At 38.8% G+C, this 14832-nt stretch overlaps 1 protein-coding gene across 2 annotated transcripts in view; it reads right to left on the reverse strand.

Moving 5' to 3' along the window:
* Positions 1-3560: 3560 nt before the first annotated feature.
* MYLK4 (myosin light chain kinase family member 4) overlaps positions 3561-14832 on the reverse strand; it is a 79849-nt gene continuing 68577 nt past the window's right edge. The window contains exons 8-15 of one of the 2 annotated variants that reach the window (XM_026842522.1): positions 14347-14456; positions 13094-13235; positions 10635-10705; positions 9762-9890; positions 9095-9247; positions 8680-8752; positions 7036-7108; positions 3561-4744 (exon numbers count right to left, since the gene is read on the reverse strand). In XM_026842522.1, the coding sequence (XP_026698323.1) occupies positions 7064-7108; positions 8680-8752; positions 9095-9247; positions 9762-9890; positions 10635-10705; positions 13094-13235; positions 14347-14456 (723 nt within the window). In that variant the 3' untranslated portion in view covers positions 3561-4744; positions 7036-7063. Of the gene's footprint in view, positions 4745-7035; positions 7112-8679; positions 8753-9094; positions 9248-9761; positions 9891-10634; positions 10706-13093; positions 13236-14346; positions 14457-14832 lie in introns of both variants that reach the window. The other variant, XM_026842521.1, reaches the window with a different exon arrangement.

Consider the following 14832-nt stretch of genomic DNA (forward strand, 5'->3'; position numbering starts at 1 on the left):
AAAGTCTAATGTCCCTAAATGGATTCATGCAGTGTTTAGTTTTACTCACACAAGACACAAGGACAAGTATCTATCAGTGATGATAAAAGTAGTATGTATGCATCATCCTCCTGGAAGGAGTTTAGAGCATCGGTGCTCATTCATTCATCACTGCTGTGGGTTTGATACTAAGCAAAACTTCAATCATTAGCACATATTAAGAGTACACAAGCTAAGAATTGCCTTGCTCACTGGTGGAGCCAGGGGAAGGCGTTTGGATGTTTTCAGGTCCCCATCAGCAGAGAAGAGCTGACAAACACCTGCTTTTCTCACAACACCTGCTGGTGGGGGTCATTAGGATGAAAGAGGCTGTCAGTGATTTGTAATGTCAGCATTAAACTGAAGATGCTAAAATACCTTGACTCTTACCGCAGCAATCTAACCACTGCAGAAAAACTGTATCTTGATTGACATTCCTTAACTATTAAAAAATTAAGGTTCCTTTATTTTTACTGATCAGGACCGGTGCAAAGTAGATTTTTTTGGCAGGCAGGAGGGGGTTAAACAGGGCTCTTGTGCTAGTCACATCACAAAAGGTGGATGCATTTCCCTTATTTAATTCTGTGGAGCTGCACTGTTATTCCTGGTTGGAATCAAGTTATAGCAGCATTTAGCTTAGGATTTAACTTTATTCAGCTTCTGACATTAGAAGGAATATGAAAAAGAAATTAAGAAGTAGTTTCTGTTCTAATCTCCAGAGTGGATTATCACAGATTGCTGACAGCTTAGGTTGTCAGGGGAGCGGCTGGCTGCAGGTGCTCACAGACATGGATATGATAGTCTGGACATCTTTCTGTGCTAAAGGTTTTTACCCATTTCATAACTTCCTGGATGTTTAACATGCAAAAAGAGTTGGAAACCCACTAGTGCCCCATTTTAAGACAAACAAATTTGCTCTGAATACTGATGCTGTTAGACTAGTATATCTTGGGCAAAACTCTCTGAGATTTTCTCTAGCTGAATCTCTCCACTGCATCTATAGAAATGGGAACAGCAGCATCCTATTTCTTAAAAGTGCTATGTGATAGCCATCTTTCCGTGCCTGACAATTAAAGTCGTGCTTTTCTGAGTACAGTTACATCTGAGACCCTGGGAAAATCTGTCAGTTACAGAGTGCCTTCAATCTCCAGTGACTTCCCGCAGGTCGTCCCTGCAGAGCAGCCCCTATGTAACATCACTGCTAAAGCCGCCTTTCCAAACAGAAAGCCCTCTGCCTTTTTGCAGGCCAGCAGGGAGTCTGCATGCAAACCTGGGGTTCAGATCATCACCTAGCATAAATCACTATGTTTCCATGATACAGCCTTTAATTTTTACGTGTCGTCAAGTATATGATGGCGCACACAGACCAAATACTGCATCTTGATGCTTTATCCCTTGCACCACAACTGATGTTTCTGTATCACTCTTGTAGTACCTGCCGCCATCTCCGACTGCCTATGGGTATATAGCTAAATGGAGTAACAACAGCTAGTACAGTGCCTTTCACACCCAAACCTGCTCTCAAGCACAGTAATTCACAGTTTCCAAATGCAATCACTTAAACCAATACGCAACAAAAATGATAATAAGCAAACTCACACAGATGCAGTTGACTTATTAGAACCTAGTTGACCTATTATTATTATTACACAGTAGAAAATAAATAATTATGTGTTAAAACAATAATTTAATACAGCAGTCTCTAGCTCTTACTCATTACAAAATGTATTTAAGGAAAACAACTAAAACCAAACCTGCACGCACACACACGCGCACACACACACACACAAAACAGCATGCTGTGCAAAGTGCAATGAGACAGAATTAAAAAGCCACTAAAAAGAAGCTGTGTCAACTTATTATTTAACTACAATTACAACAGCCAGAAAAGGTACAAACAAACATCTCTGGAGACACTTTTCTCAGGCACGTTGCTATACATGTGATAATTACACAGCAGTATAATTTTTTTACCCTTGATAATGATAATGATCTTGGTAATGCGCCTTTCTTTGACTCAGTGTTGCAGAGCCAGAGTCTATGGGGCAATAACAAGAAGTATGCTTGGGATTTTTTTCCTCCTCTGCTGGACACCTGCAGGCCCGTGCTTGTGCTTAACCCTGGACGCCACATGACACTTTCAGACACTATAGAGACTCGCTCAGTCCAACCCTCTCCAACTGCCCCTACCTCAACCTCATCCCCCACTATAGGAGCTGTTCCAAGGATGAAACAAAGACTCAAGAGTGTGACCATCATTATCCATGTGAGTAACAATGAAGGTTAAATCTCTTGAGTATATTAGCACACTGCCCTGTTGCACAAGCAAGGGGCTAGTAAGGTACCCCCTCCTCAACTCATGCCCTCTGAAAGGGTCTAGCCTCCCAAAGCATGTGAAATATGTCAAGCTTTTCCACCCTCCCTAGTAATTCACGTGTGCTTGTTTCTGTCAGAGTGCTGTAAGGATGAATTCTGTGGATTTACATAACACAGGCCACGTTCTCCTATGGCTCCTGGAGGACTTGTGGCTGACTCGGCACAACACACTCTAACACAGGGCTGATCTTTATAGCATTAAGCTCTTAATTGCTACTCAGATGTATATATCCACAAACAATAAATACTCTTAATTCAACTGAGCAACAAAGCAGATAAGACTGCAGTCACACTGTTATTTTAGAATAGTTAATAAGATTCAAAATGACATGCAATTTATTCATACCCATGTAAAATCTACCACAAGAAAAACAAAAACCCCAACCCAATCTTATAATACTGGCCCTAAAGTAAATAATGAGATCTCGTCATTCCAAAGTGGTCTGCTGCATTTTAGTCTGATTATTGAGTTGTTTGCTGTACAAAGAGCTACAATATCTTGAAGGCAGTCAGAACAGGAGTGGGAACTCCAGCCCTAACAGGAAGGTAGCTTTTCTATTTATTTTGCACAGGAAAACATAAATGGCGACTAAAAATAAGCAGCCCAGTTTCTATTTAAAAGTCATATGCGCATTTTCTTACTTTGAGACTGCTTAGTGTTTTTCCCAAAGAAACTTCCATTTCTGCTAGTCAGAGTTGACTTTAGTTAAGACTACAGATAAGGATTTGAAGGTGGCAGTGCTCTACATGGTATCATAGTTACATGGTGAGTCATTGTGTGATAGTAGTAATGGGTCTCGTGTATTTGCAACAGCTAGTGCAACACATCAGTATTTCTTAGATTTCACAGCTGTAGGAAGATCTACTCATTTACAGGAGCAGACTTAAGAGATCTGCTACAATGGTTTTAAAACATTGGATCAAACTGGCTGCAGAGAATGTCATGGCCATGGCGTCCCATTAATGGGACCCTTTTATTTCAATATGAATGCTATCCAGAAAGGACAAAGGTATGAAAAACAATTCATTGGGTGGCGATGAATAATACTGCTTTGTCTTATGTTGATCCCCTTTAAAAAAAGACATAATTTAAATATAAATATGTATGAAATGTATAGATAAATATATAAAGATAGCTATGTTAATATGTAGCTTGATCGGTACTTGATTGATCAAAGAAAATCTAAAGGCACCATAATATGTCAGCATCATTGAATAAAATACTCACTATACTTTGCATTTATGTAGTTCTGAAACCAAGCAGTCAGAAAGCCATATACAGCAGGGAATAAGTCTCATTACTTTAACCTTGCAGCCTAGGCAACTAAAACTCAGATTCACTTAGTGATGAGCCATGCTCAAACAATCTCAGATAATAAATTAAGCTGTTCTGATTCCCAGTTTTTTATCAGAATCAGAAAGGCTTGGGAGCAAGATAAGAAAATAAATCTTTAGAAAAACAGGTTTTGCATTTGGGCCTGTACCCAGCGGTTATAATGAGCAGAGGTCTGACTCCTGTTTGCCAACGGTCTTAATCAGTCCTAGCAGAATTAAACAAATTAGCTGGTATAAATCACCCTCTGTTAAAATAACTCTGAATTATACTTGCATATTGGAGAACAGGGTCTGCATGGGTACAAGTGAATAGTGCCTTGTTCTCTTTCTTGTTTAATTAATCCAAGTGTATTTAAAGAGAACAGTAATTAATCAGTCTAAAAAATCCTAAAATGTATCATATCAAGGTTGCAGCAAATTCACCTCTGTGCAAGGAAAACCTCATTTCTCACTTCCACTGGTGTTGTGTTAGCATGGCTTCAGCTTTGGTTGAGCTAATCCTTGGCTCATTTTAGTGTGACAGGAAAAACAAACTTCAAATCTTCTACATAAGGCAGCTTTAAATTAGCTGCAATTAAAAAAAAAAAAAAAATTTGACTCCAGTGTCAAATCAACCTTGGTTACAGATGTAACACAGTGACAGACTGCCTTCTGAGCTGAGATGAGAAACAGTCAATTTAACCTGATAATTTGTACCTTAAGGAGCCTTTGATAAGTAAATGAGGATGTAAGACAAGACAGAGAAAAGTTTGCTATGAATCCAAGCTAATGTAGCATGTCCAGACATTGACAACACGGTACTCCAGAAGAAACACCTTCCTGCAACCTGGAGAAATACTTTCCTTCTTTCAACAGCTGAACAGAGAAGAAGCAGCTCAGCAAAGTTGGGACTTGTCCTGCAGTTAAAGTGCTGTTGGTCCATTTAGTAAAAGTCTCGGTCACGGCAGCGGGGTAAAGCACCAAGACTGCTGATATTTTCAAATCTCTTAGCAGCAGTAACCACACAGCAGCTTTTCTGCAAAACAAACAAAACAAGAATCCAGTTAATTCAGCAGTATATTTTTTTATTTGGTTAAGTGTTCTAGGACAACCACATGGTGGTTTCTTTGGGCATGAGGAAAAGAAAGCAGGGCTGAAGCTTCCTGCTTACAAAGGGTTCCTGCAGCCACCTTATTTGTGAGATGTTTTATACAATATTAAAAAGAAAAGGCCTCTTTGTTAAGTGGAGAAATAGTCCTGAAGGTCTCTCTTGAAATGCAGGTACTCTACCTTTTTGCCTCTCTTGTCATACAGATCACAGCATGAAAAGGAATGCTGCAAACCTCTCCATTTATTTGTGTTACCACTGCAAGCATTTATAATGCCAGGTCTAAATCAACTGGCACTCGAGTGTATTATTTTGGGTTCAGTGTGGTAACCATACTACTTGCCTGATAAAAATAGCTAAAGGGATTCTTTAAAAACAAAGCACTGCTATGACTTTAGATCCACTCATTAAGTAAACTCAAATAAACTCCAAAAAGAAAAACACATGCAGAGGAAATAACTGCAAAAGCCAAAACCAGGTTTTCCTGCAAGTTAGATCATGGGTAGGTTACTATGTTACAAAGCTATAAAAAGTTTATTTAAAAATAATTTTGACTGCTCTTGGACAGTCCATTTATCTCAAAGTTGATTTTGGTTGTAATAGAAAATTGTGTAATTCAGTTCTTCCTGCATTAGAGAGGGAGAATTTTCACCATTTGGTTGCTGTGCAGTTAGTGGCTTGAAATGGGACATACAGATAAAAACACTACTCCTGTAACAGGTCAGGAAAACCTGTTTAGAAAACTACCATGTAGAAGCACACAGGTGAGTGGATCAAAGTTCTATGTAACCTGTCCCGGCACCAATGAAGAGGGGACGAATGCTGAGGATCACAAAGAGATCTTAATTCCCATGGGATTCCTACTACAAAAGTTGATGCTTAGATATTACCATATCAGGAAGTTGTGGCTTCAGAGAGCAAGTAGGATATAATAATGGCACCTTAGCCCTCACTGACCTTCAGTGTACCATAGCAAGGCAGCTTCAAGTCGTCGAGATAGCTCATTTAAAGATCATTAGCTTCTGTGTTACTACACGACACCGTATAAAATCTATTCTAATATTACGTAGTCTAAACAGAACAAAAATTTCAACCTCTCACAATACTCTCTTTTTCACATGTTTCTGGACAAAACCTGTTGCAAACACAACCCAGTACATTACTTGCCCTACCAAGCAGATGATGGATGATGGCAGCATTAAAAACTTGCTTGTGGTGAAAAGTCGATTACTTTTATTTTGGCATCCTGGTTGTTCCTCATGACGCACAACTAAAAGGAAGTGGTTTTGCAGTGTGTGTGTTCTCAGCCTCATTCACATCTTGACCCTCCACTGAGTTTGCCCAGAGATGCCCCCAGAACCTTTGAGTGGTTCCCATGGTCCTTCAACAGAGCCACCAACTTTTGTGGTAGTTAGTAAAAGTGGCTGTGGGAATTGGGGTACTGTTTTTTGCAGATACTGAACCGCCTGAGGTAGCCTGATTTCAAAGTGGCTGAGTGAGTATGCTTTGGTCAAAAACCAGAGACAGAACATGAGAGCAGACTTGAGACTCCCTGATCCTCAGGGGAGGCAACCAAGCCAGCCTGAGAACCACTAATGAAGTGTTTGTTAATGAAAGGGCAAAGACAGGGAGCCAGAAAAAAAAAAAGGACAGAGAAAGATGCTCTGTCAAAACTGTTTGGGTTGCTACAGGCTCAAAGGGCAGAGAAGTACCCTGTCAGAACTTGGTCCTCAAAAGTGTGGAGCAGCTTCTTTTAGGGGACACCTTGCTTTCATTTTGCTACAGTTAGTGGAGCTGCCCTGAGGGTCTGGCCCGTGCCTCTGCTAAAAAGTAATTACTTTCCATATTTCTACCCTTTTTAAGCCATACTCCTAACCACAGCATGAAAACCTGAAAGCTTTCAACACTGAAAAATTATTGGGTGAAATCCTGCCCCATGAGAGTCAGTGGGAGCATAACCATTCCCTCTAAAATGGCCAGGGTTTGCAGCACATATGGCTTCACATATATGATTTTTTTTGCACGTTGCTGTGACTTAGTATAAGTGATAGGGCCAGTTTACACTTTGAATGCTTTCCAGACAACAGCAGGGATGGTGCTGGTGAATACAGTTTGGACCATGCACTTCAGACTGTGCAAGGTTTTTGGCTGCCCACTGATCCCTTCCTCAGGGGCTACAGTATTTATTTCTGAAGAAACACTTGGGACCTGAAACAAACCTTCTGTTTGGCAGCTCTTTCACAGTGGTTATTGAGCCGGGGGTGCTTGGGGCACACAGTCATCTTTAGCCTTCTTCTAGGGAAAAAAAAAAAAAAAAAAAAAAAAAAAAGGAAAGATGCTATTATTGGAGCATTAACTGAAGATCAACCACATCTTACCTTAGTGAAGGTAATGGCAGAACACTGCAACATCAACACATTTAGTGAAGCTATTTTGCAAAGCGTATAAAGCATGAACAAAAAATACTAGGGGAGGAGTTACAAAGGACAACATGAGTTGTAATGTTTCTATTAGGGTAGGGTTTCCCCAGACAAAAACTGGTAATAGGAAGCAGGACAGCAGGTAAGCAGCCTGTGTTCTTGCAGCGTTTGGAAAAAACAGCCTGTTCCCCAGGTTGCAGGAATCAGCTTTACTGGAGCCCAACTAAAGGAGTCAAATTGTATCCTACAAAACCCTCTGAAGAGATACTTGACCATGACAAAATCTCTTACTTTTACTGTATATGCACACTTATAAATCTTCTAGCAATCTCACAGGCATTGCTCTTCGGGAGATTATAATGAAAACCAAATTTCAATGAAAATTATAACAAATTATTTGATTGCTATTATTTCCCATTTTATACTACTTCTTGTTGTCCTTACTTTGTGTGACAGGAATATCTTGCAAGGACAGAGCTGTCAGGACACTACTCAGTTCATCCTGCCCAGAACCCATACCATCTCATCAGCAGAGCTACAACTGCTTTATTATCATCATCATAATCTTTGTTCTTATTTTAATAAGATTATTTTGTTAATTAATAATACGGTCTCTTAATTCTTAATGATGGCTGTAGTTCAAGAGACACCTTGACATATACATCCTAAGCAATACAGCAGTCATTTTATTTAACATAGATATGCTTTGTCTGCAAAGGAGGAAGTGAATGTTGCACTTCAAATGCTGTAACTTGCTTAAACTTATCCCTTTGTGAACCACTGAACCACAGAGTGGTCTCACTTAGAATCAGCCAGCAGCAATCTCATCAACAGTGTGAATCTCTCAGACTAAGTGGCTCGTTAACAGAGGAATCATCAAAATTACTTAAAATCATGTTGATTCTCCAGCTCAGCCCAACTGAATTGTGTGAACAACTACTTCTTTTGTGTTGGCCACTAAGCTGGCTACCCTCTAAGGGCAAGAAGGTGTTTAAGTACAAAGGTGCACACTGGGTGCTCTATTGGGAAAGGTATCCCTTGGGAAGAGGTGGGATGAAATCTACAGCACTCAGGTTTTCAAAGCAGGAAGCAGAATCATTCACAGCTGGAAAACTCATAACATATCATAACATATGGTAATTCAGCACTCATCTTGTAAATAGTCTCATTTTGCTAAGGATTTGATCCACTCAGCAACACACAGCAATTGTGTGATGTTATATTTCTTCCCAGATGTGCAAGAGTTGATGAGCAAGTGTGAGCATGCAAATTATAACAGCTAAAAAAAAGCAAAGGGACACATGTAGCTCACAGTGGCAAGAAATGCAGCAGCAAGGAAGACTCAAAACCAGTTAAGAGATTATGACAAAGCAAATAATGATGCAGCAACACAAGAAGGCAACAGCAGATCTAAAATGCACAAGGATATTTAAATTTAGGGACCTGGAGTCTGCAGTGGAGCTTGTGGTCTGATAACCATGGGTGTTTTAAGGCAGCAGTTGCACTTATTCTCCAGCTAAAGGAAAACCAGAACGCTAGTAAGTGTTTTTCCCAGAATCTTACAATTCAACAGTTATCTCCTACAGGTCATGTCTGCCACCATGCAATGCTGTCATTTCAGGACATTACACCAGATGGCAGTTAATCCATGAAGCTTCACAGCAGAATTGCATTCAGGTAACTTCAGAGAATTTTATGGACACAATGAACACCATCAATGATGTGGCATTGTAATATTCTATATGAACATAAGAAAACTTAGGTAAGTCATGATAGTTCTGCAGTGGAGCAGCACAAGTAACACAACTGTGACATGATGGCATAGAACACGTATTTCAAAAATACAGGGATTATATACCATTTTTCCTTGATGAGAAGCTTTGAGATGAAATCTTTGGCCTGATCAGAAACACCTCGAAATTCCTCATCTTCAAAATCCCAGCTACAGGACAGGATATTGTTGAGGGTCTCATTGTCATCATCACCCAAAAAAGGAGACAATCCACTGAGGCTAAAGTAAAAAGAAATATGTTGAACCCTCCTGTCTTTTCCCCTTGTTGTACATGATCTCCAGTGTGCCACCTATGTTTGTTCTGTCACTCCTGGCTTATTTTGCAACATGTTATTGTCTAAGAAAGTCTCCATACTGTACCCATTCTCTCTTCTATTTACACATTTAAATAATCACCCTTCTTCCCTAAGCAAACCAAGCATTACTGTCTTTCATGATAGGTCATGTTTTCTTGGCCTCTGACCACTCCTGCACATATCTACTGGTAACTTACCAAGAAGCCTACATTATTCTGGAAGTGTGATGCTTACTCATGAGAGATGTGCAATGAAACAAAGAAGAAAAGTTCATGATGATTGGAAAAGAGGTTACTAAATACAGTATTTGGAAAGAAGCCTGCATTTTCTACTTTCTGTACTGATTTTGCCAATCTTCCCATATAACAACAAATTTGGATGACTGACACAGTTCAGTCTAGAAACAGCTCACTAAGTAGAGAGTGAATCCTACTTACAGCATATAAGCGATGACTCCTACACTCCACATGTCTGTAGGAAAGGAGACAAACTCATAATTCACAACTTCAGGAGCAAGAAATTCTGGAGTCCCAAAGTTAACTCGAAGTTTTTCCCTGGGTTTATATCTAGGAAATGTAAACATTAACAGAGCACATCAATTAAAGCTCTAATTAAAGTTGTATCATAAATTGTCTAGCACTTAGAGGAATTTCAGAAACATACAGGAAATTCAGGAGGAAAACAAAGACAGAGGTACAAAGTAACAATAAATATACCCAAATATACCCACATGTAGAAGGAAAAATGTTTGCAAGCTTTATATCATACTTTAGGGCAAAACCCAACTGCTACACAAAGGAAGAAATTTAGATTTCAAGGGCTCCTCAGAGCAGCTGTTATCCTTTTGGGACTTCTCCATATCACAGGCATGGAATTTTTAACCAGTAAATCCTTCACTGAGGTTATAGTACCTAATTAAACTAGAAAGTGATATAGCATGGGATATATTGTAACAGCCCTTGATGGTCTCTTATACTCTCTTTTGAAGAATCTCATAACATCAGAGACAAGAGATCAGACAAGATGTACCACTGGTTTTGTCCATTTTAACTGTCTAAGATACTTATGTCCATGCTTTGTCAGAATCAGCCCTCTTTCAACCTTCTACCCGAAAAAAGGCTTCAGAACAAATCCTTTTTATTTATCTCCAATTCCTTATTAGAAGATATACCTGCTTAAAAGAGACACATTAAATTTGTCCTGAGAACAGTAGGAGACCATTATGGATCAAATATGTCATTGTAGAGATGTAATACTTTTTTTCACTGTTTCCTAATTCATTTACAATTAGCAAGAACACATGCACGTACCTTCTTGCCAATCCAAAATCAATAATTTTTATTTGATTTGCTGCTCGGTTCACACACAGGATATTCTCAGGCTGACAAGATAAATCAAAAAACACTTTAATGAGAAAAAGAAAAAGGTTTGCAAAACTGGGCTTTTAGCAAACTGTGGGGAGAAAAACACTAAAAACACAACAAACATCTCATAAGCACCTTTTGCTTTTCTCCTTGTTTAGATTTCTCTGCAGGGGTACCTTCCCCTGCTATCACACAGCAGTTGGAGTTCTGTGTTCTGTGCCTTGCAACTGCTTTTGCTTCTCCTTGACTTTTCAATTTGACATAAGGCAGCAGTTCAGATAAAGAACTCATTAGGGGGAGGGGGACAGACAATGCAGACTTCCGGAGGGGTTTCAGGATGCTGGCACTGTGATTTTACAGACTTTAATAAGATGACACTGATTTTAAAAAAAAAAAAAATCCAAAAAAATAATTTGTTGGACTTTGAAGTTTGTCTTACAGCTTTAAGATTTTGAGTTCACAAATATTCTGGAAGTAACTGTCTGATTGAATAGCGATATATTAAGTTAGTGACATCAACTTTATGCTTTTCTCAGATATTTTAACAAAAGTTAGGATTCACAGGTTAAAAATCCCTCTGGATTTTCATAGGGCCAAATGCTGTTCTTCACTTCCCTGGCAGGAATCCATTAACTTCCCAGAATTACTCCAAATTCATACAGAAATGACAGAGAACAGAATTTGGCCAATTGTCTTTGAAATGTAAATACCTAAAATACAGTCTCATATTAACTGCCAGCAGTTTTATAGCTACTCTGTCTTGTTGCTCATTGAGTTCTCTTTGAAACAAAACAGCCCTCAACACTTAAAACATTAGTTAACCTTTGTCACCATTACTAATTCATTTTACATGTAGGACTTTTAAACACCATAGGACTTTTAAACACCATATGTCCATAGTTTCTGAGGTCCTGGATGATTATGGTCAGGATGATTTTCTTTCAATTTCAAGATTTCTTCCCCAAACCCATTTGTTACTGCCAGCAATCTATGAACAAGCAAAACAGAAGGGAGAAGCCATAGTTGGCAAGCACATGAAAAGAGGTCTCTGGGAAAACTTTCTTGGATGGTATAGGTATCGTTTTGTCAGCAGTTCGACCTCATATTATAACTGTGCCATCTCCAAGAACATAATTAATGTGTCCCAAAGAACCATCCAAACTTCTGCCTGACAGGTTTCTGGGTGACTGAATGTTTGTAAAGAAAGAGAAAAATGAGTGTGGCCATTGATTAGCAACTGAAGCAGGTCCTAACAAGCATCTGCTCATTTGCTTAACCACTGCAAAAATATATACACTAACAACATTAAAGACATACTACATTAACTCAGTTATTACAAGACAAAACCAGCAGTTGTAATAAAAATCTCACCAAAGAGAAAACCATCTTGTGCACTTTCTGTTTCTTTTTGCTCTGTTGCAAAGCTCAGGGATCACTAGGAAGCTTTATAGCCAGTCATAAAACTAAAGACATCATCCCATTTTATTCCTGAACTAAACAGAAGTAAGAAACAAGTCTATTACTTGATAAAAACCTAGGTTAAGGGAGAAAGAGCCAGCTCAAATGTACAGTCTAATGAAAAATACCTTTACAACAACTGTTTTCAAAGGGGTGACAGTTAATCATTAGCAGTCAGACAATGTAAGGATGTACAATTGTTGGATTTATTTTTAAAAAGAAGTGAGGGGACTTTTTGTGTATATAGTTGAACAATTCTTACAATTAAGCAATTATGTTGCAGAGAATCTGCTACCCTTCTCTGGGCTTTCAGCTGCACTAGCAGCCATAGCCTAACCCAATACAGGTGTACTGTATTTGTCACACCAGTCACTGACTATTTTTATTTCTTTCCTTTTATCAGGTACATTTTAATGTATTTTTCCTTAAGCTGGCTATCTATTGATGCCTTTCATAACCATGACAGCATAGTATAGTCCTCAGAAAGATGTGCAGGGTTTTCACTGATCCTGAATGACCCTTGAATTTCGTCCCACTCCCTCATGTTTGGTTTCTGCATGGTAAAAAATGGGGATAATTTCTACCCCGTGGTTGATGTGTAAAACAGAGATCTTGTGCATTTTAATTAAATAATATTTGCACAATATCTTGAGATCCAAATATCAAAATTGAAAACAGGAAGCTGCTGGCTTTCTGTAAAATCTGTGGAAAATTCAAGCACTGCAAGGCTTGAGGACATATGACCACAATTCTCATCTAATTTACTTACTCCTGGAGTAATTTACTGATCTCAGTGTGGCTAAAGTAAATACACATTGGTCTAAGGAGAGCAGGATAAGGCCCTTTGCTGCTTCTGCCATGGAAATCTAATAAGCTGTACAGCCTGCCATTAAGAATAAGAATTTCCACAGCTGTCATTGCACAAAACATACAACACAATTCTATACCTTGAGATCCAAATGAAGAATGTACATTTGGTGCATGTACTGAATTCCCTCGCAGATGTGTTTTATGAACAAGATAGTATCCATCTCTGTCAAATTGCAGTTCTCATCAATAATTCGATCAAATAACTCTCCTCCTTCCACACTGGTAAGAGAAAGACAATAAAGTCCAAATCCAATAACATGCAGTTAGAGTAATACAGAATTTATGCTCTTGACTATTTTAATCATTCAGTCAAGTTCAGTAAGTTGGGTCTACAATATGAGCTTGTACTCTGATCTGAACTTTCAAAGAACTGGGTTCTGATGGATACTGGACTGAACTTCTTCAAGGTCTGAGGATTCAGTCTCCCATCCATTGATAAGTATGACAGTCTTGAAATATGAACCTTGTGTTGTCTTGAGTCATCATTTTGTATCAGTGAAATTAATGAAGTCACATGGAAAACCAAGAAAACATGGGAGAATTTGCATTTAAATCTGCTGCTCCTCTCTCAGAGTTCAAGAGGGACATGATCCAAAATTTCAATTTGAAACTAAAGTCAACAAAAATGACTTCTTAATTTCTCATCACATTTCAGAATGCTTCCAGCTTACCCATTCATAGCTACACAGACATTAACCTTTTGTGATATGCTAAACATGTAGACCAAATTCAGAGGACTATCTGAGAATATCCAGAATAGCCAGACACACATAACTTTGAAAGTTTTGCCACGCCTTTCAATGTTTTAGTTATGCCCTTTTTGGCTTCCTTAAGACATCTGCTTAACCTGACTTTAAGGCAGTTATTTTGTGCCTAATTAGTCTGATCACCCAGCATAAAAATCAGGTTTATCCATTCAGTCACCCACTATAAGGATTAGGCACAACACATACAGCTGGCTCCTCTTCAGTGTAAGATGTCTTCTCGTTTGCCCCAAAAACTGGAAATACTCTGAGAGTTCTGTTTCTTAGCTGCCACATATTAAAATTGAAATGAAAGTATATATAACACAGCTCTATCTTTCTATCTTCAAATGGAGCAGTGGCTTTACAGCACCAGGAATGTGGCACATCACTGGAAAAAAATGTATAAATGGCTGCATGGGAAAATTTTTCTCTTAAATTCCCCTTTTTTTTGTTCCTGAGAATGTATTTTGTATGTTCTGTCCACCTATAAGAAACTCCATTTCTAATTTCAGGAGAAAGTAAGGAAATGGACAAGTCTAGCAAAAGTGGTAGAGACAGGAAGGCAAAGAAAAGAACATACTTACTATTCCATGACTAGTACAATGTCATTTTTTGATTCAAAGGCATCGTATAGCTGGATGAGGTTCACATGATTCAGCTGGTTCATGACATTGATTTCATTCTTTACTTCATCCTGTAAACAGTCATGAGTATTGTTACGGAGGAAGTTTCACCAAGAAAGTTATATGAAACAGGACATAGTTTGAACCAGACATCTACGTTATCTTCATATTTTCACTCGTGCCAGCCAAACACAGGGTTTTCCTTTGAGCACTCCTGCAGCAGTAGATTTCAATTCTATAGAAGCTACTAGACTGAAATGAGAGATCGAATGGGGCACTGCTTCAGCAATAAGTTATCTGGAGGGAAAAGGAACAGGACATGGACAAGTAGTGGCTTCACAGGGATGTAAAGAAAAGACAGAAGCAGAATAGGACTTGTTTCAACCAGCTGTAGATACACAAAATCAAGCTGTGTAAGAAAAGTCCAGGACACTCCTGAAAACCTCC

This window comes from Athene cunicularia (assembly GCF_003259725.1).
Source record: "Athene cunicularia isolate RWA chromosome 2 unlocalized genomic scaffold, athCun1 chr2_part1, whole genome shotgun sequence".
Lineage (NCBI taxonomy): Eukaryota > Metazoa > Chordata > Aves > Strigiformes > Strigidae > Athene > Athene cunicularia.